Here is a 21,196-nt window from a genome sequence, read left to right as displayed (position 1 = left end):
TTTTTTTTTTTTTTTTTTTTTTTTTTTTTGAGACGGAGTTTCACTCTTGTTACCCAGGCTGGAGTGCAATGGCGTGAACTCGGCTCACTGCAACCTCCGCCTCCTGGGTTCAGGCAATTCTCCTGCCTCAGCCTCCTGAGTAGCTGGGATTACAGGCACGCGCCACCACGCCCAGCTAATTTTTTGTATTTTTAGTAGAGACGGGGTTTCACCATGTTGACCAGGATGGTCTCGATCTCTTGACCTCGTGATCCACCCGCCTCGGCCTCCCAAAGTGCTGGGATTACAGGCTTGAGCCACCGCGCCCGGCCCACACTTCTTTTTTTTAAACAGTCTCCCTCAGTCACTTAGGCTGAAGTGCAGTGGCGCCATCTTGGCTCACTGCAAACTGCCTCCCTGGTTCAAGCGATTCTCGTGCCTCAGCCTCCCAGGTAGCTGGGATTACAGGCGCCTGCCATCACGCAAGGCTAATTTTTGTATTTTTAGTAGAGACAGGATTTCGCCATGTTGGTCAGGCTGGTTTGAAACTCCTGACCTCAAGTGATCCCCACCTTGGCCTCAGAAAGTGGCCTCTGGTGGTCCCCCTTCCCCTCCTCCTCCTCCTTTCTTTCTTCTTCTCTCTTTGTTTTTGCACTTTGGCGTATTGTTCCACGTGTTTTTGCAGTGATGACAGTCATCTTTATAGAAACAAAGTTGTGTGTGTATGTTTTTAAATCTTAGGGCTGTTGAATCCATCAGTAGCAAAGGGACCCCACACATGTTCGGTTTGGCTGGCTCAATGTTTTTTTAATGAGTGAATTGGATGCTTCCAGTCCTCCCCAGACCGCAGCACTTACTCCAGTGGACTTCACTCTTCGGGCCTGGGAACCGGTGATTCAGCCTCGGACAGCTTCTGTCCAGCCCTCGCCGTGGCCCCGCCCCCTTCTCTCCGGCCCGTCCCCTCTCCTCCCTCCGCCCGCCCGTTTTCCATCTGTCGTAAGAGACACGGCGGCGCTTGACGGCCGGCGTCGTTTGACGGCTGGAGGCAACGGAGAAGAAGGAGGAAGCAGCGGTGGCAGCTGCCGCGGCGGCTGCAGCAGGGGCCGTGGTGGGCGCCGCGGTCCAGGCCGAGGAGTGAGGCGCGGGCGGCCGGGCCGGTGGGCTGGGCGGCGGGCCCGGCGGCCGCCCCCGCGCCCTTGCCCGCGCCCGGCGGCCCGATGTGGCTGCAGCAGCGGCTCAAGGGGCTGCCGGGACTGCTGTCGAGCAGCTGGGCCCGCCGCCTCCTCTGCCTGCTCGGCCTCCTGCTGCTGCTTCTGTGGTTTGGGGGATCCGGGGCGCGGCGGGCGGCGGGCGGCCTGCACCTGCTGCCCTGGTCCCGCGGCGAGCCGGGCGCCGCCGAGCCTTCTGCTTGCCTGGAGGCGGCCACCCGCGCCTGGCGCGGCCTGCGGGAACGCGGCGAGGCGGTACCTCTGGGCTCTGGAGTGCCGGCCCTGGTGGCCAACGGCTTCCTGGCTCTGGACGTGGCTGCCAACCGACTGTGGGTGACCCCTGGGGAGCGGGAGCCCGCGGTGGCGCCGGATTTTGTGCCCTTCGTGCAGCTGCGCCCGCTGAGCGCGCTGGCCGAAGCTGGAGAGGCGGTACTGCTGCTGCGGGAGGGGCTGCTGCGCCGCGTGCGTTGCCTGCAGCTCGGGTCCCCGGGTCCCGGCCCCGTCGTCCCTGGTCCCGGGCCCGCCTCCGCCTCCGGCCTTGGGGCGGGGTCCTGCCGCGACTGCGTGCTGCTGCAAGAGGACTTTCTGGCGCATCGGGGCCGACCCCACGTCTATCTGCAGCGCATCCAGCTCAACAACCCCACGGAGCGCGTCGCCGCGCTGCAAACTGTGGGGCCCACTGCCGGCCCAGCCCCCAAGGCCTTCACCAGTACCTTGGAGAAGGTCGGAGACCATCAGTTCCTTCTCTACTCAGGCCGGTCCCCGCCTACGCCCACTGGGTTGGTACACCTGGTAGTAGTGGCCGCCAAGAAGCTAGTGAACCGCCTCCAAGTGGCTCCCAAGACGCAGCTGGATGAGACGGTGCTGTGGGTGGTGCACGTCTCCGGCCCCATTAACCCCCAGGTGCTCAAAAGCAAAGCAGCCCGGGAGCTCAAGGCGCTGCAGGACTTGGCACGGAAGGAAATGTTGGAGCTTTTGGAGATGCCGGCGGCGGAGCCGCTTCAAGATCACCAGCTCCTCTGGGCTCAGCTTTTCAGCCCAGGTGAGTCCTGGCCAGCGCTTGGTCCACCCTAGATATGTACCTCCATAGTCTGCAGAGGTGACACTGAAGGTCATGGTGGGTGGTTAAAACTTGGGCTTGGCGTTTCACCAGGGGTTGAATCTCTGCTCAACCACGTAGTGTCTGTGACCTTGAGACTCATCGCCTAGTCTCTGGGCCTGTATTTAATAATAATGCCTATCTAAGAGGGCTTTTATGAGACTGTAGTGGAAAATTGAGTCCAAAGGTCAGGTCTTTTCTTTGTTCTAGTAGGTGGGGCCTGATTTGAGCAGAGTGAAGTGTTTTAGAGTCAGTTTGCAGAGGTGAAACCAGCAGGTGGATCCCTTGATTCTTTGCTCAGCACCACAGTCGGCCTGGTGACAGGCGTGGGCTTCTTGACATGACCCCTGCTAGGCTGAGGTGGGTCCTAGCAATTGTGGCTGTAACTTGTTCACAGGGAGGTTGGAGAACCCCTTCTTTCAGCAGGTTTCAAATGCTCTTGCCTGATGAAAACCCTTCTCTTGTTGACTGTTAAAGAAAAGAAAATCCTGTTGTGGAGGAGAGAGGGGTTTTGGTTTCAAGGGTTCCGGTTGTCTGAACCCTTGTGTTTGGTTGCTCAGAGAGTTGAGTTCATTCAGCAAATATCTATTGAATGCTTTTGCCAAGCTGTTGTATGCAAGGGGGGTGCAGATGGGAACCAAATGAAATACTGTTCTCATGGTGCTGCTTTAAATTCTGGTTGGGAAGAAGACAGACATTAGAAAAATGAAAATGAAAACGAAAATAAGACAGCTTTTTTTTTGAGACGGAGTTTCGCTCTTGTTACCCAGGCTGGAGTGCAATGGCGCGATCTCGGCTCACGGCAACCTCCGCTTCCTGGGTTCAGGCAATTCTCCTGCCTCAGCCTCCTGAGTAGCTGGGATTACAGGCATGTGCCACCACGCCCAGCTAATTTTTTGTATTTTTAGTAGAGACGGGGTTTCACCATGTTGACCAGGATGGTCTCCATCTTTTGACCTCGTGATCCACCCGCCTCGGGCTCCCAAAGTGCTGGGATTACAGGCTTGAGCCACCGTGCCCGGCCAAATAAGACAGCTTTTTAGGGTAGAATGTACTGACTGGGCGCAGTGGCTCATGCCTGTAATCTCAGCACTTTGGGAGGCTGAAGTGGGCAGATCACTTGAGCTCAGGATTTTGAGACCAGCCTGGCATCGAACATGGTGAAACTCCATCTCTACCAAAAATACAAAAATTAGCCTGGCATGGTGGTGCGCGCCCATAATTCCAGCTACTCGGGAGGCTGAGGCATGAGAATCGCTTGAACCTGGGGAGGCAGAGGTTGTAGTTTGAACCTGGGAGGCAGAGATTGCACCACTGCATTCCAGCCTGGGCAACAGAGTGAGTCTCTGTCTCCAAAAAAAATTAAACGAAAAAAATAAAAAGAACATGCTAAGGAGAAAAGTTTAAAATATTGGACGGAGGGTGATTGGAGTGGGGGTAAGACTGGGGTGGCCAGTACTTGCTTTAGCTTCACTTGTCAGGGAGGCCCCTGTGGGGAGGAAACACTTAAGCTGAGACCCGAATGGCAAGAAGCAGCCAGCCACAGAGAGTGTTTTAGGCTTGGAGATTGCAGGAGCCAAGGCAAGCAGGTCTAGTTGAGTAGCTGGTGTGGCTGGCAAGGGGAGGGTAGTGGGAGATGAGATTAGGCCGTCAAGGTGGCCATGGCCTTGCAGTCCTTGGTGAGGACAGTGAATTCTATTCTAGGTGGGAAGCAGAGCAGAGACATGATCTGATGTACATTTTTTAAAGATCCCCCGGCTGCTGTGTGCAGAGTATAGATGGTAGTGGGCAAAAGTGGTTGTATGGAGACCAGGTCAGAGGTTTTCTCAGGAGCCCAGGTGAGAGCAGAAGGGGGCTGGAGCCAGGCTGTGATAGTAGAGGCAGAGAGCCATGTGCGGTGGCTCACACCTGTAATTCCAGGACTTTGGGAGGCCGAGGCGGGCAGATTATGAGGTCAAGAGATCTAGACCATCCTGGCCATGGTGAAACCCCGTCTCTACTAAAAATACAAAATTATCTGGGCATGGTGGCGCATGCCTGTACTACCAGCTACTTGGGAGGCTGAGGCAGAAGAATCTTTTGAACCTGGGAGGCACAGTTTGCCGTGAGCCAAAATCGCGCCACTGCACTCGAGCCTGGCGACAGAGCGAGACTCCGCCTCAAAATAAATAAATAAATAAATAAAAGAAGCAGAGAAGTGCATGGACCCTGATGATTTTGGGGGCAGAGCTGCTGGGACTGGCTGTGGGGAGTGAGACCTTGAGGATGCCTTCTGAATGTGAGGAGCTTGAGCAGTTGCTTGGAGATAACTTGGAAAGGGCTTGGTTTGGGGCTGAAAGAGTTCAGACCATGTCAGGTGTCCACGGGGAGACAGCAAGCAGGCAGATAGCTGTTTGAGTCTAGAATTCATACAAATTTGGGGAGACATCTGCATGATAACTGATGGACGTATGGGTAACATCCAAATTCATACACGTTTGTGAGGTGTCACTTAAAGCTACAGGACTAGGCCGGGGGTGGTGGCTCATGCCTGTGGGCACTTTGGGAGGCCAAGGCAGGTGGATCGCCTGAGGTTAGGAGTTCAAGACCAGCCTGGCCAATGTGGTGAAACCCTGTCTTTACTAAAAATACAAAAAAAATTAGCCAGGCGTGGTGGCTTGCACCTGTAGTCCCAGCTACCCAGGAGGCGGAGACAGGAGAATCACTTGAACCTGGGAGGCAGAGTTAGCTGAGATCGTGCCACTGCACTCAAGCCTAGGTGACAGAGCAAGACTCTTGTCTAAAAAAAATAATGAATAAATACATAAAGCTATAGGACTGGAGAGAGAAAGAACAGACAGGAGAAGTGGCCTGAGAATGGCTTCAGCACTGGTGACTGAGCTGGCGCAGGAGGTCCGACCATAGGGTTGGCACCAAGCCTTGGCTAAGTCTTTGTTCCTCTGGGATCTGGCACCAGGCCCCACTACTTTTTAACAGGATTCTAGATTTCAGGCATACAGGCACAAGTTGGTTGTGTCAACAAGACAGGCTGACTTTTTCCCATACTTTAGGGAGACAGGTACCATTGTCTTTATCACTAAGGCACAACTCCTCACTCCTCTGCTGCCCTTGGTCTTTATTTCATAAGCTCTGCCTCCCAGCTGTCCTTCCCCTTTAATGTGCAGTCTTCATGGTGTTGCAGGAGTGGAAATGAAGAAGATCACTGACACCCACACGCCGTCTGGCCTGACCGTGAACCTGACGCTTTACTACATGCTCTCCTGCTCTCCCGCCCCGCTGCTCAGCCCCTCCCTGAGCCACAGGGAGCGAGACCAGATGGAGTCGACGCTCAACTATGAAGATCACTGCTTCAGTGGCCACGCCACCATGCACGCCGAGAACCTGTGGCCAGGGCAGTTGTCCTCTGTCCAGCAGATCCTGCAGCTCTCCGACCTGTGGAGGCTGACCCTCCAGAAGAGAGGCTGCAAGGGGTTGGTGAAGGTGGGCGCCCCAGGCATCCTGCAGGGCATGGTACTCAGCTTCGGGGGGCTGCAGTTCACGGAGAACCACCTCCAGTTCCAGGCTGACCCTGACGTGCTGCACAACAGCTATGCATTGCATGGCATCCGCTACAAGAACGACCACATCAACCTGGCCGTGTTGGCGGACGCCGAGGGCAAGCCCTACCTTCACGTGTCTGTGGAGTCCCGCGGCCAGCCTGTCAAGATCTATGCCTGCGAGGCGGGCTGCCTGGACGACCCGGTGGAGCTGACCTCCGCGCCTGCGGGCCACACCTTCTCGGTCATGGTGACACAGCCCATCACGCCACTGCTGTACATCTCCACCGACCTCACACACCTGCAGGACCTGCGGCACACGCTGCACCTCAAGGCCATCCTGGCCCACGATGAGCACATGGCCCAGCAGGACCCTGGGCTGCCCTTCCTCTTCTGGTTCAGCGTGGCCTCCCTCATCACCCTCTTCCACCTCTTCCTCTTCAAGCTCATCTACAACGAGTACTGTGGGCCTGGAGCCAAGCCCTTCTTCAGGAGTAAGGTAGGAAGCCGCCGTCTGGTTGAAACCCGAGGCCTCGGCCTTGCTCTGAGCCCTGTGTCTCGGGAGGGGCTGGCCTGGCGAGGGGGGGTGAGGCCTGGGCAGGAATGGGTGTCCTGATGCCCTCAGCCCTTGACATGAGAGAGACAGAGAGAGAGAGAGAGAGAGAGAGAGGGAGCAAGTGTTTTGAGAGGAGACAACAAGGAAGGGAAAGCTGTGGAAATGCAGGTGTGAACTGATGGTCCTCTGGCTCCCCAGGGCAGCCCTCCCCTCCTCCTCCCCTGTCATAATCTCAGCATTTAAAGATAACTACAAGCTGGATGTGGTAGTTCGTGCCTGTAGTCCCAGCTACTTGGGAGGCTGAGACAGGAGGATCCCTTGAGCCCAGGAGTTTGAGGCTGCAGTGAACTATGATTGCACCGCTACACCCTAGTTTGGGCAGCAGAGCAAGACCCCGTCTCAAAACAGCAACAATAATAACAAAAAAAATTAGAGGCAGGGCCTGGTGGCTTATGCCTATAATCTCAGCACTTTGGGAGGCCAAGGTGGGAGGATCCTTTGAGCCCAGGAGTTTGAGACCAGCCTGGGCCTTGTCGCTGCAAAAAAAAATTTTTTTTTTTTTTTTTTTTTTTTGAGACGGAGTTTCACTCTTGTTACCCAGGCTGGAGTGCAATGGCGCGATCTCGGCTCACCGCAACCTCCGCCTCCTGGGTTCAGGCAATTTTCCTGCCTCAGCCTCCTGAGTAGCTGGGATTACAGGCATGCGCCACCATGCCCAGCTAATTGTTTTTGTATTTTTAGTAGAGACGGGGTTTCACCATGTTGACCAGGTTGGTCTCGATCTCTCGACCTTGTGATCCACCCGCCTCGGCCTCCCAAAGTGCTGGGATTACAGGCTTGAGCCACCGCGCCCGGCAAAAAAAAATTTTTTTTTTTTTTTTGAGACAGAGTGTCGCTCTTGTTACCCAGGCTGGAGTGCAATGGCGCGATCTCGGCTCACCGCAACCTCCGCCTCCTGGGTTCAGGCAATTCTCCTGCCTCAGCTTCCTGAGTTGCTGGGACTACAGGCACGCGCCACCATGCCCAGCTAATTTTTTGTATTTTTAGTAGAGACGGGGTTTCACCATGTTGACCAGGATGGTCTCGATCTCTCGACCTCGTGATCCACCCGCCTCGGCCTCCCAAAGTGCTGGGATTACAGGCTTGAGCCACCGCGCCCGGCAAAAAAAAATTTTTAATTAGCCAGGTGTGGTGGTGCACACTTGTAGTCCCAGTTACTCAGAAGGCTGAGGTAGGAGGATCACTTGAGCCCACAAGTCTGAGGCTGCAGTGAGCTGTGATTCCATCACTGAACTCCATCTCAGGTGACAGAGTAAGACCCTGTCTAAAAAATTATAATAATGAGGCTGGCCACAGTGGCTAAATACTTTGGGAGGCTGAGGTGGACAGATCACCTGAGGTCAGGAGTTCAAGACCAGCATGGCCACTGTGTATTTTTAGTACATGGTGAAACCCCGTCTGTACTAAAAATACAAAAATTAGCCCAGCGTGGTGTACACCTGTAATTCCAGTTATTCAGGAGGCTGAGGCAGGAGAATTGCTTGAACCCAGGAGGCAGAGGTTGCAGTGAGCCGAGATCGTGCTAGCGTACTCCAGCCTTGGCAACAGAGTGAGACTCTGTCTCAAAAAAATAAATAAAATACTACGATAATAAAAATGACTGTACCAAGCCCCTAGATTGACTTGAGGCCTCTGTCTAAACTGCTGGCGAGAACCCAGCTTCCCCCCAGTGCCCGTTCATAGTGTGCAGAGGTCAGTCCCTCGCTCTGGGCCTCGGGCTGGAGTGGCCATCTTGTTAGCACAGGACACAGGACAGAAGCATTCCCCTCCAGTTTCCTGAGACATCTTTGCTCCTGGAAGCTGCGCTTTTGGCCATCATTGCTGCATCTTGGGATCAGCATTCCTGTTGCAGGGTGAGGCTGCCTACTGTGCCCTGCCACCCGGCCTTCTGTGCTTTCTCAGGAGAAAGACCAGCAGGGATTCTAGGGGGAGGCCTTTGCTAGCAGTTGTAGGAGATGATGTTTCCCAAAGAGCTGAGCTCTCTCCCCTTCCCTTCTCTTCTCTCCTCCCTCATCCCCCTGCCCCTTCCTCTCCTCTTTCTCCCCTCCCCTCCCTTCTCTTCTTCTCACTTCTCATCTTCTCTTGTTAAACTGTATTGACAGTAGAGAGGTGTATTAGGCTCTGCGTCTGTGCTCCCAAGTAGTTAAAGAGCCCAGATTCCACCCTGGAGAAGTGGGAAGTGCCCCATCACATCCACAGGGATGCCTTCGGCTTCTAGTTTCTGGCCCAAGACCAGGACTTGGAAAAGGAAGCAGAACTTGACCCGAAAGAGCAGAAGAGTGGGAGACAGGTCTGAGTTCCTCAAGTTTGAAGAACAGATCAAAAGTCAGATCAAAAAGGACCATGCAGAGGCCTTCCTCGGGAGCCACCTCTGAACTAGCTGCACTAGGACAGGCGCCAAATGTGCATGGCGTAGGTTTTGCCGTTTGTTCGGCAGGCGGCTGCTTTTCCCTGCTGCTTGGTGGCTTCTCTGCCCTCGCTCTTGAGCGCACCTTTGGTTCCCCCCACAGTTGGGGAGATGAGCCAGACAACCTTCATGGGATACTGACCAGTCTCTCCTTGATGCAGGCTCAAGCTGGGCCATGCCAGAGCAGAGCCAGTGAACACTCCATGCCAGCTCCAGAAGGGCCCAGGCCACTGAGTGTCTGGTACTTCTGCCCGGCTGGGTCAGAGCCAGGGTGTGATGCCACTGGGGTTGTCTCCGTAGCCTATTTCTGTAGCTGGCCACAGGGGTTGGCAGTGAACAGTAATCACACTTGTTTTGTGAATTGAACAGGAAGATCCCAGTGTCTGAGTGAACTAACAGTCCTGCTTTCAGCCACCATTTGCACAAGACACCCAGCACTGAAAGTCCTGCTGCTAGGAGCAAGGGATCCTTTGGAAGCACCCACCCTTTGTGCCTTGTTGGGGGAAACCAGTGACGCAGAAGCGAGTGTGGATACATCAGAGTTTGCACTGGAAGGAACGAGTGTCATGTCGGGAGGGAAGGGGCCAGTGGACTTTTTGTAAGCTTTCCACTCAATAAAACGAACCTGTATGGCAAATACTTGAAATTGAACTCACTCCTTCCACTCTCCCCCTTTCTTCTGTCCCAGGAAATAGACCGTCTTTTGAAAAGACTCTTGTCTAGGAAAAGTTGTGTCCTTTTCCTAATTTAACGTGTTCTTTCTTGATGAATTTTTAATTTATTTTTGTTGGGATGTTGCTGGATGGCTTTTGCATTCACTGTCGATGGTGAGTGTTGGCGGCGATGTCCTGTCTCAGCGTTCGGAGGCCTCGAGGTCCCAGGGCCTCCCAGGGTGGCCGTGCTGCCTGCGGGAGGGGCGGGTGGCACTGTCATCTTGGGATTGCGCGCCCTTTCTTATGAGCCTGTGGACATCTGTGGTTTTGTATTTTGGGGCTTTGGGGGAGGTGTTTAACTTTCTAGTGATTGATGATTGTCAGACTTTGAAATACCAAAGCTTTTTTGTTCTGTTTTTAAATAAATATCTTTCAAACTTCCATGACCGGTTTCTGTGTGGTTAAAACCTCTGAAGACATGCTTCACGTCTTCCCTCAGCACTAGATTTGTAGATAATATCAGAAGCAGGACACCCACCCCGCCCCGCTGTCAAAACGCTCATTCCTTTCCTGTATCTTCTACCTCTCTTCAAAGGAGTCTGCCCAGAAGGTGCATTGGCCGTCACCTTTCTGCTCGCCAGGGGTTGCTGAGTGGCCCTGCCAAGTGGGTTCTTCTGGCATTACCCTGGCTCCTTCCCTGCTAAACTGTCCTATCCCCACCTGCCCTAAAGCGCCTGGGTTCTCCTGCCCTGGGTTTTGCTGGCTATAGGATGTCAGCAAGACAAACCACAGGTGGTCCTTCTGCAGGTTGTCTGCTAAAGCCACCATCACATGCCTCCCCTCTGTGCGGAAGAGATGGGAACTGTCCACTCTGGGGACCAAAAAGGGGCTGAGCTGGGCGTGGCAGTCCACCTTCAGGGCTGTCCCCAGTGTCCTGGCTTTTGGCCTGTTCTCTGTGTTCCCAGACAGCATTTTAAGTGGCATGAGACTCACCGGGAAGCCTGGTCCGCCTGCGAAGGAGCCAAATGTCTGGCCCACAGCTGATGCTTATGAGAGTAAACGGGATCGGGCTCTGCTCTTAGCGGCCCTGGTTCCTCAGTTGCTTCTGTCAACGTCGCACCTCTGCCCCAGCTCGAGCAGAGCTCTGACATGTGATCTTCCAGCCATGGGCCCCAGGCTGGCTCGCCTGTTACAGAGTGGGAGCCTCCTGGAGTGCAATTGGTGTCATTTACAGTGTGACATTAAAGTGAAAGCTGTTAGACCACAAGAGCCGCAGTTCCCATTCCTTCTTTTTGAACTTGGAACTGGGCATGTTGTAGGCTCCCATAAATGTAAAACAAATCTGTGTACATGGTGCCTGAGAAATACCTATGGAATGATTAGAATGTCAATAAATTGAGGTTTGTAAAGTATAGATCTCATTTAAGTGCTCACCATACATGTTAGATATTTTACATCAACGTAGCCTTTTGTGGGAAAGAGGTTGCTGGGGGTTATGATTCCAATTTGAGAGATGTAGAACCTGGACCCCACACAGTGAATCGTTTGTCCGAGGCCACATGACCGTCAAGTGACTGGAACACAAACCCTGCCTCAATGCCTGCTTGTGCAGGCTTGCTCGGAGTCCCCACACAGTTCCATTTCTCCCCATGGCATGCGTCTGATGGCTTCTGTGGCATGGCTCAGTGTCCGCAGAGCTTCCAGTTGGCCACCGTGGTAGAGAGGAGATGCTGGCGGTCTGCAGTGGAGCGAGCCAGGCATCTACCCTGGTGGGTCCCATCTGACTGGTCCAGCGGAGGCTGGCTGCACAAAGAGCCTTTTCAAGTTGCTTTTTCAGGGCCTGAAATCTGGTGTGAAAAATTTAATTGCGTGCTATCTGAAACTTCCCAACAGCCAAAACATTGGTTCAAAAATATGTTCACTCCCTGAAAATCTACTTGCACCCCATATCTCTGCCCCATCTCACATCCTTGCAGTCACCTTTTTTTATTTTTATTTTTGAGATGGAGTCTCGTTCTCTTACCCAGGCTGGGGTGCAGTAGGGCAGTCTCAGCTCACTGCAATCTCTTCCTCCCAGGTTCAAGCGATTCTCCTGCATCACTCAGCCTCCCAAGCAGCTGGGATTACAGGTGTGAGACATGCCACCACACCTGGCTAATTTTTGTATTTTTGGAAGAGACGGGGTTTTACTATGCTGGCCAGGCTGGTCTGGAACTCCACACCTCAGGTGATCTGCCTGCCTCTGCCTCCCAAAGTGCTGTGATTACAGGTGTGAGCCACCGCGCCCAGCCTCTCTCAGCTACCTTGACTCCTGCCATTTGGGCAGTAGCCAGCTCTGCATAGGTGTGAGCGTCCCGGCAGCACCAGCGTCAACCACTCTCTTTCATCTTTCGGAAGCTGTCAGGCACTTGGGCATATGTCGCCTTGAAGCATGTGAATGGTAACCCTGCTTGGGGTCACCCTTCAAACTGTTCACCCATGAACAATGCTGAGGCACATTTTATTCTGCTGCTCAGAAGGTACCACTGTTTGGATATGGTTTGTTGAAATGTGGTCCTCAGTGTGGCAGTGTTGGGAGGTTGGGCTTTGTGGGAGGTGTTCGGGTCAGGAGGGTGGATCCCTCCGGAATGGCCTGGTCCCCTCTCAGGAGTGAGTTGAGTTCTTCCTCTTGTGGGAATGGATTAGTTCCTAAGAGAGCAGATTGTTATAAAACCCAGGAAGCCCCTTGGGTTTTGCCTCTTCACTCATGTCTGCTCACCTTCAACCTTCTTCACCATGCTATGAGGCCGCAAAGAAGCCAGGCAGATGCTGGCACCATGCCTTCGAACTTCCCAGCCCGCAGAACCGTGAGCTAAACTTCTTTTCTTTATAAATTACCCAGCCCCAGATATTCTGTTACAGCAACATGCCATGAACTAAAACAGAAGGTCCCCATAGGATCCAGCCCCAGGTAGGAGACCCAGGCTGACACTACCCGAGAGGCCTATGGCTCCTCCGGAGGACTTCTCCAGGAGGAAGTGGGATTCTCCATGGGCATTGACATGGGCTGAATTGTGTCCCCTTCTCAAATTTCTTTTCTTTTCTTTTTTTTTTTTTTTTTTGAGACGGAGTCTCTGTTGCCCAGGCTGGAGTGCAGTGGCACGATCTCAGCTTACCGCAAACTCTGCCTCCCGGATTCAAGCGATTCTACTGCCTCAGCCTCCTGAATAGCTGGGATTACAGGCATGTGCCACCATACCTGGCTAATTTTTATATTTTTAGTACAGATAGGGTTTCATCATGTTGGTCAGCCTGGTCTTGAACTCCTGATCTCATGATCCGCCTACCTCAGTCTCCCAAAGTGCTGGGATTACAGGCATGAGCTATTGTGCCTGGCCAAATAAATCTTAGGCTATTTTTGGTGCAGGAGTAACCAGCTTGTGGCCGGACGCAGTGGCTCACACCTATAATCCCAGCACTTTGGGAGACTGAGGCAGGAGGACCAGCTTCAGTGATATAGTGAGGCCTTGTCTCTACAGAAAATTTTATAAATTAGTTGAGTATGGTGGTGACGTGCACCTGTGATTCCAGTTACTTGGGAGGCTAAGGTGGGAGGATCCCTTGAGCCCAGAAGGCAGAGGTTGCAGTGAGCCAAGATTGTACCACTGTACTCCACTATGTGACAGAGTGAGATACTATTTAAAAAAAAAAAAAAAACCACAAAACCCCAAACTGGTTAAACAAAAGGAAAAGTATTGGTTCACCTAACAGTTTAGCTTAGTTGGAGCTTCAGGAACGGTTCGATCCAGGACTAAGTGACTTAGGGATGTATTCGTATCTCTTAGCTCTGTTTCCCGTACGTTGGCTTCCATCCTCAATCTGGCTACCCTTACGGTAACAAAAATGGCCACAGTTATCATAAGCTTGATGCCCTCCTAGCATTAAACCCAGTGGAATCCAAGTCCTCGTGTTCCTATCCAAAAAGCTGAGACGCACCTCTGCACAGCACAGCTCTGAGTCAATCACTGTGGCCAGGGTGAAGGGGATATGCTAATTAGGGTAGGCTGATCAGGCCATCTCAGAGCTGGGGTAGCATCAGCCTCCAACCACTGAGCAGACACTAATGGGAGAGGAGCAGCTTCCCAGAGGAACTGGTGGGTTCTGTTACCACGGATGAGGGAGAACAGGTGCTTGGCAGCACAGTACAGACCTCCAGGATTCCTGCAAGGTGAGTGTCAGTCCTGTTTTCCAGATGGGAAAAGTGAGGCTCCCAGATGACAAGTCATTAAGCCAAAGTCAGAATCTGTGGAGGCATCCCCAAGTCTGTCCAGCTCCAAAACTAGATGCTCCCACTATTAGCCCAAGTGATGGCAGACACATTTTGGAAATAGCCACCTGCCTATGTTTCCAGAAGCAGCATCAATGCCTGCCAGGCTGGGACGTTTTTCCTTTTCATCCGAAGAATCTCTGGGCAAGGTAGGCTTGAGAAGCCTCTGAAGGACAGGCGGGACATTGGTGGATGGCACTTACTTCCAGGCTCATTAACCTGGTGTTGAGAGCTCAGCCCTGGCGTGAGATGGCATCCTCTCTAGGACTCCAGACGGCTGGAGTGCAGTGGTGCGATCTTGGCTCACTGCAACTTCCGCCTCCCAGGTTCAAGTGATTCTCCTGCCTCAGCCTCCCAAGTAGCTGGGACTACAGGTGGGCACCACCATGCCCGGCTAATTTTTGTATTTTTTAGTAGAGATGGGGTTTCACTATGTTGGCCAGACTAGAGGAATCTTTTTTGACTAGAACACAAAGGGGAACATCATAGGCATACCTCAGCGAATGCAGCCTGCAGGAGAGACAGAGAGACGAGAAACGATGGTGATACTGCAGGCAGGGTGTGGGACTATAGAGCTGGGACATCTAACCTCCCCTTGAAAGTCAGAGAGGGCTTCCTGGAGGAAGGTGAAGCCTCCAATTTGGAACCTGAAGGATGATGGGAGTCAGCCAAGCTAAGCAGTGGAGAGCCTGAGTGAATGAATGCAGAGGTGGGTGGCTGTAGGGAAGCCAGGGAGCCTTTATTTTGAGATAAGGTCTCTCTCTGTTTCCCAGGCTGGAGTGCAGTGGTGCAAACATGGCTCACTGCAGCCTCAACCTCTTGGGCTCAAGTGATCCTCCCACCTCAGCCTCCTGAGTAGCTGAGACCACAAGTGCATGCCACCACACCCCGCTAATTTTTTTTTTTTTTTTTTCTTTTGAGACGGAGTTTCACTCTTGTTACCCAGGCTGGAGTGCAATGGCACGATCTCGGCTCACCGCAACCTCCGCCTCCTGGGTTCAGGCAATTCTCCTGCCTCAGCCTCCTGAGTAGCTGGGATTACAGGCACGCACCACCATGCCCAGCTAATTTTTTGTATTTTTAGTAGAGATGGGGTTTCACCATGTTGACCAGGATGGTCTCGATCTCTTGACCTTGTGATCCACCCACCTCGGCCTCCCAAAATGCTGGGATTACAGGCTTGAGCCACCGTGCCCGGCCCACCCAGCTAATTTTTAAAAAATGTTCTGTAGAGATGGGGCCTCACCATGTTGCCCAGGCTGGCCTCAAACTCCTGGACTCAAGCGATCTTCCTGCCTCAGCCTCCCAAAGTGTTGGATTACAAGTGTGAGCCACTGTGCCCACCCAATAATTGGGTTTCTTTGTCCAAATCACTGACCTCTTAGGACAAACGGTGGGCTCTGGCTTTGATTCACGGCAACAATGACATTAGTGATCATCATTCCTCCTATGGACGTATCCCTTCTCCCTGATTACTGTCAGAATTTTAACCAATCTACAGCTTCCCTGAAAACCAAAGAAAAATTTTGTCACCATATTTTACAAAGTACAAACGGAGCCCCGGTGAAAGAGAGTGACTTGCTAAAGGTCAAAGAGAGGTCACTTACGGAAATCATTACCTCTTCTAACACCTTGTGATGATTAATATGAAGCGTCAACTTGACCAAGCGCGGTGGCTCACGCCTGTAATCCTAGCACTTTGGGAGGCCGAGGCAGGTGGATCACCTGAGATGAGGAGTTTTGAGACCAACCTGGCCAACATGGTGAAACCCTGTCTCTACTAAAAATACAAAAGATTAGCCAGGCATGGTGGTGGGTGCCTGTAATCCCAGCTACTTGGGAAGCTGAGGCAGAAGAATCACTTGAACCTGGGAGATTGAGGTTGCAGGAAGCTGAGATCATGCCACTGCACTCCAGCCTGGGCAACAAGAGTGAAACTCCATCTTAGAAAAAAAAAAAAAGTGTCAACTCGATTGCTTTGAAGGGTACAAAGCATTGTTTCAGGGTGTATCTGGGTGTTTCTGGGTGTTGCCAGAGAGTTTAACATTTGAGTCAGTGGACTGGGACCGGAAGACCCCCCTGCAATCGGCCGCCAGCACAGCTGGAAAAAGCAGGCAGAAGATGGAAGAAGCCGATTTGCTGAGTCCCCGGGCTTCATCTTTCTCCGGTTCTGGACGCTTCCTGCCCTTGAACATCAGACTCAAAGTTCTTCGGCTTTTGGACTCTTGGGCTTACACCAGTGGTTTGCCGGGGGCTCTCAGGCCTTGGCCACAGACTACAGGCTGCACTGGCGGCTTCTCTACTTTTGAGGTTTTGGGACTGGGACTGAGCACCATTGGCTTCCTTGCTCCTTAACTTGCAGACGGTCTATATGATGGGACCTCACCTTGTGATTGTGTGTCAGTTCTCCTTAATAAACTTCCTTTCACATACACGTAGACCCCATTAGTCTGTCCCTCTAGAGAACCCTAACACACACACGGAGGGCAGCACTGCAAACCCGGGCCAAGGATCAGCGTGACTGCTCCGTGGCTGTCCCGGGAGACCGCAGCATGGGGCAGACGAGCTCGTGAGAAAGGCTGGGGCTTCTATCAGAATAAAAGCTCGGAAAGAGGCGACTACACGGCGTTCCCGGGGGCCGGGGGCAGTGGCGCACGCCTGTAATCCCAGCTACCTGGGAGGCTGCGGCAGGAGAATCACCTGAACCCGGAAGGCGGAGGTTGCGGTGAGCCAGCGCCGCACCACTGCACTCCAGCCTGGGAGATCGAGACTCCACCACAAAACAAAAACCTTCTTCTCATGCAACCCATAAATACATACACATACTATGTGTCCATAAACATTAAAAATCCAACATTTAAGACAAAACAAAAACAACAGACAACCTTTTTCCGAGGAGTCCGTAGGCTTCACCAGTTGGCCAAAACAGGAGCGTGAGCGCTGAGACTTTATTTGCATACCCACAATGCATTGCACACAAAAATAGTTTTCGTCTTTAAAATGACTTTCCTTTTTCCTTTAACCTATCTTTCCTGAAACCGAGACTGCTATTCCGGAATTGATTGAAGTAAAGGAAATCGTCTTAAGAAAACAGCAGAAGTCAATATCTGTTTTGGACGGAAAGTTACCATTACCGTGTTAGGAGTAGCAATGATCGGAGAACTGTTTCTTTTCAATTCACCTCAATTTTTCCTTTTTTACCGTGGCGAGGAATGCATGTGAGTCTAATTTTTTGAAGCCTTGCTTCCGAGCAAGGCTCATTTCAGTGTTTCGAAAATAGACACGCAATAATTACGACTGAGAGGCTCAATATACGCGACAGTTACTGGTAGCACTGAGCTCTCAGACCCTAGGAGGAACGTGTTTCAGAGCGTTTAGCACTCTCTTTACGGGCTCGAGTGTTACGGTTTGGAGCCACTCGGACAGGGCTGGACTGTGGGCATCTGCCTCAGAAGCTGAGCCTGGGGTCAGGAATTTTTTGATTTGCAAATTTTTTGAGACTAAGTATCGCTCTGGAGTGCAGTGGCGCGATCGCGGCTCACTGCAACCTCAGCCTGCCTGGTCCGAACGATTCTCCTGCGTCAGCCTCCCAGGTAGCTGGGATTACAAGCGTGAAGCCACTACGCCAGGCGAATTTTTGTATTTTTAGTAGAGACGGGGTTTCATCATATTGGCCAGGCCGGTCTCGAACTCCTGACCTCAGGTGATCCAACCGCCTCGGCTTCGCAAAGTGCTGGGGTTACAGACGTGAGCCACCAAGGCCGGCCTTGGGTCAGAATATTTTGCGACGGATTCTTCCCTCCTTTACCAGGCAGAGCCCCTGCTAGTTTTCCTGTCTCGTATTCAACCCCTCTCTCCTAGAATATTCCCAGCATTAGCGGGGCTCACAGCTACCTGGAGGCAGAACTACGTTTCCCAGTCTCCCTTGCGGCCGAGACCTAGCCAGCTGGAAAGAGTGGTTGGAAAATTCACTTGGTCTCGAGTTTAACCGGTTGGGTCTAGAGAGGACGAGCTGCGCGCCTGGCACCGCTCCTCCAGGTGGGGGTACTGGGTGGGCAGAAGCACCCTCGGGGCAGCCTTCTTCGATTCTACACGGAGAAGCCGGCAGGAGCAGCGGGGGAAAGCTCACCCCGAGTCCCTGCTTTATTTGATCGTATAGTCCAGCTGTCCCCAATGTTTCTGGCACAAGGGACCCAGTTCGTGGAAAATTTTTCCAAGAGTGGGGAAAGGTTGGTGGAGGATGTGGACTATTTAAGACTGAAACTGTCCAACCTCAAATCATCAGGCTTACTCCCAAGCAGCGCGCGCACCTTGATCTACCGCATGCACAGTTCGCAATAGCGCGTATCTGATACTCCGCTGACCTGACGGGGGCGGGAACTCAACTACCGCGGACCTGATCGCGTATAGTCAAACAACAAATCCTCCCGCATGGGAAAGCGAAGCCACCACAACTGGCGCTACTCAAGTATTGCCTGGCAGACTCAAATATTAAAGCACAACTTACTCCGATTCTGCTGAGAACCATTTTCTCCGAGAAGCAGTAAACACAGACTTCGTCTATTATTAGTAACACTAAAATAAGCTTTGCTAGAAAAAGCAAAGCCTCAAAAAATTAGTTTGAAACTCAGAGTTGTTCCTCTCCACGGAAATCTTTAGTAAAAGGCGAAAGATTTATACGATCTGAAGAGAAACCAGAGTATGAGTCTGATAGGGCGGCACTCAGTTCTCGGGTAACGGCTACTCCTAACAGGCTAATGGTAACATTCTTTCCGTCCAAAAGACATATTGCTTTCTGCCTTTTTCTTTAGACAATTCCGGAACAGCAATCTCGGTTTCAGGAAAGATAGGTTAAAGGAAAAAAGGAGAAAGTGATTTTAAAGACAAAAATTATTTTGTGTGCAATGCATTGTGGGTATGCAAATAAAGTCTCGGCAGCCACGCTTCAGTTTCCGGAAATACCTTAAATGGTTCATGCATTTTAGCGCGGTGCCTGAGGCCACCACCGGGAGGCAGAGCGGAGCTTGGTCCTAGAGGAAAAAGTGACTTTATCCGCTGTATTTATAGTGGGCGAGCTATTAGGTCGGTGAAAAGTAATTGCGGTTTTTGCAATTTAATTGCAAAATTAACCTAATAAGTAAACAATTCTTTTGAACTTAAAAAAAAGTTAAAGAGAAAATTATCTTGGCTGGATTCTGGCTCACCCTTGTAATCCCAGCGCTTTGGGAGGCTGAGGCGGGCTGATTGCCTGAACCAAGGGGTTTGAGACCAGTCTGGGCAACATACCGAAATCCTGCCTTTAAAAAAAAAAAAAAAAATTATTACGCTTATAGCCACTCCAGACCTACTGAAGCCCTGGGGATTGGGTTCAGCCACACTGGCTCTGAACTCATCCTCCACATGATTTCGATGGAGGCTACACTGAGAACTTCTGTTGGAGAACTGTTCTGGTTGAATTACGGAGAGCGAGAAATTTGGGAGACATATTAATGGTTGAGCAGGGGAAGGCCTGGGAAAGGCTGTGATGTGAGGAGACAGAAGACCAGGGGAGGCCTCTGGGGGATAGTGGCATAAAAGGAGGGGCAGTACAGGAACCTGTGAAAGAGATTAGGGAAATTTAGGGAGGCAGAAGGAAAATCTGGACTGGAGACAAACAGAAAAGGGCAGAGAAGTTTCCTGGCAGGGGGTGGTGGCTCATGCCTGTAATCCCAGCACATTGGGAGAGAGGGAGGAAACAGTAGGTGGGGAGCTGCAGGAGCTGGGGAGGGGTGGGAGGGGCAGGAGATGGGAGGGACGGTAACTGGCTTCGTGGTTGCAGAAGGGAAGAGGGAGCAGTGCAGGTGCCTCCCTGCAGTGATGTGGTCCATGGAGCCCAGGATCCCCCCCTCCCCTGTTCTCTCACTCCCCTGCAGCCCCTCCTTTGCTGGCCACTCTTTCCCTCCATCTTCTCACCTGGGAAGAACCCAGGCCCCTGACTTTCCAGCCTCTGCCCTGTAGCAGCTGGACTGTTGGAAACATCCCACAGCAAGGGAACCTCCGATACATACCTCCACTTCACCTGTTTCTCTGATTGGCTCGATACCACCCCACCCCGACAAGATGTCCCTTCTAGGCTGAGTGTGGTGGCTCAGTCCTGTAATCCTAGCACTTTGGGAGGCTGAGGCAGTCAGATCACCTGAGGTCAGGATTTTGAGACCAGCCTGGACAACATGGCAAAACCCTGTCTCTACTAAAAATACAAAAAATTAGCTGGGCATAGTGGTGTGTGGTGATGGGTGCCTGTAATTCCAGCTACTCAGGAGGCTGAGGCATAAGAATCACTTGAACCCGGGAGGCGGAGGTTGCAGTGAGCAAGATCGCGCCATTGCACTCCAGCCTGGGCGACAAGAGCAAAACTCCTTCTCAAACACACACACACACACACACACACACACACACACACACACACGACTTCTTTTAACCCTTCTCTCTCCTCAACTTCCTCCTCCACAACTCACTGTCAGTCCATGACATCCCAGGGGCTTCCTTGAAAAACCAGACGCCCTCATCTTCCCTGCCCCAGCTCTGCCTCCTCCCATGAGCAGCTCTCCTCCTAGACTTTGGAACCCCAACTCCACAAAGCAGCACCCTCCATGTCCCTCCCACCATAGTCTGAATGTTGTGGCCCCTCATACATCCACAGGCTGGAATTTAAGCTCCAAGGTGATGGTATTGGCAGGTGGGGCGTCTGGGAGGTGATTGGGTCATGGATGGGATCAGTGTCCTTATGAAAGGGTTTGAGGGAGCGAGTTTGTCCGTTTCACCCCTCCCGTAATGTGAGGACACAGGGAAGGTGCCATGTGTGAAGAACAGGCCTTCACTAGACAGCAAATCTGCTGCTGCCTTGATCTTGGACTTCCCAGCCTCCAGAACTGTGAGCAATAAATACATTTCTGTTGTTTATACATTATCCAGTTTAAGGTATTTTGTTATAGCTCCTGAACTAGGACACCTCCCTACTGGCTCATCTTCTAGACGGATAAATAGGCTTCCTCATTTCCTGACCTGAGAGAGAGAGAGAGGAGGATGAAGGTGGAAGGGGGGAAGGAAGAAAGACTCCCTAGACCTCATCACCATCAGCTACAAAGCACTTTTACTTTATATTTCTATTTTAGAAAAAAATCGGATGGCAATCTCTTTATGAAAAAGGGTCAGGCGAGGTAGCTCAGGCCTGTAATCCCAGCACTTTGGGAGACTGAGGTGGGCAGATCACCTGAGGTCAGGAGTTCAAGACCAGCCTGGCCAACATGGTGAAACCCTGTCTGTACTAAAAACACAAAAAATGAGCTGGGCATGGTGGTGGGCGCCTGTAGTACCAGCTACTTGGGAGGCTGAAGCAGGAGAATCACTTGA

At 52.2% G+C, this 21,196-nt stretch overlaps 1 protein-coding gene and 1 non-coding gene across 4 annotated transcripts; one reads left to right on the top strand and one right to left on the bottom strand.

Annotated features, from left to right (window-relative positions):
• The first annotated feature begins 996 nt into the window (after positions 1-996).
• On the top strand, positions 997-9,939 carry KIAA2013 (KIAA2013 ortholog). 3 transcript variants are annotated; one of them, XM_010346565.3, is made up of 3 exons: positions 997-2,229; positions 5,468-6,321; positions 9,215-9,939. In XM_010346565.3, exons 1-3 carry the CDS (start codon positions 1,197-1,199, stop codon positions 9,230-9,232), a joined length of 1,905 nt encoding a protein of 634 aa, XP_010344867.2. In that variant the 5' UTR covers positions 997-1,196; the 3' UTR covers positions 9,233-9,939. The 3 variants fall into 3 exon arrangements, with proteins under 3 accessions (XP_010344867.2, XP_039330145.1, XP_074236163.1); XM_074380062.1 differs by lacking the exon at positions 9,215-9,939 and adding an exon at positions 8,544-9,208 and having other exon boundaries at positions 1,131-2,229; XM_039474211.2 differs by lacking the exon at positions 9,215-9,939 and having other exon boundaries at positions 1,012-2,229; positions 5,468-7,263.
• An 8,448-nt stretch (positions 9,940-18,387) lies between these two features.
• LOC120366297 (U5 spliceosomal RNA) lies at positions 18,388-18,507 on the bottom strand. The gene has a single exon (XR_005581020.1). It is a non-coding gene; the product is annotated as a U5 spliceosomal RNA (small nuclear RNA).
• Positions 18,508-21,196: the final 2,689 nt, after the last annotated feature.

This window comes from Saimiri boliviensis, chromosome 11 (assembly GCF_048565385.1).
Source record: "Saimiri boliviensis isolate mSaiBol1 chromosome 11, mSaiBol1.pri, whole genome shotgun sequence".
In the NCBI taxonomy this organism is placed as follows: Eukaryota; Metazoa; Chordata; class Mammalia; order Primates; family Cebidae; genus Saimiri; species Saimiri boliviensis.
The sequence above is the reverse complement of the archived record's forward strand: the minus strand, read 5'-3'. Positions and strand labels throughout refer to the sequence as shown.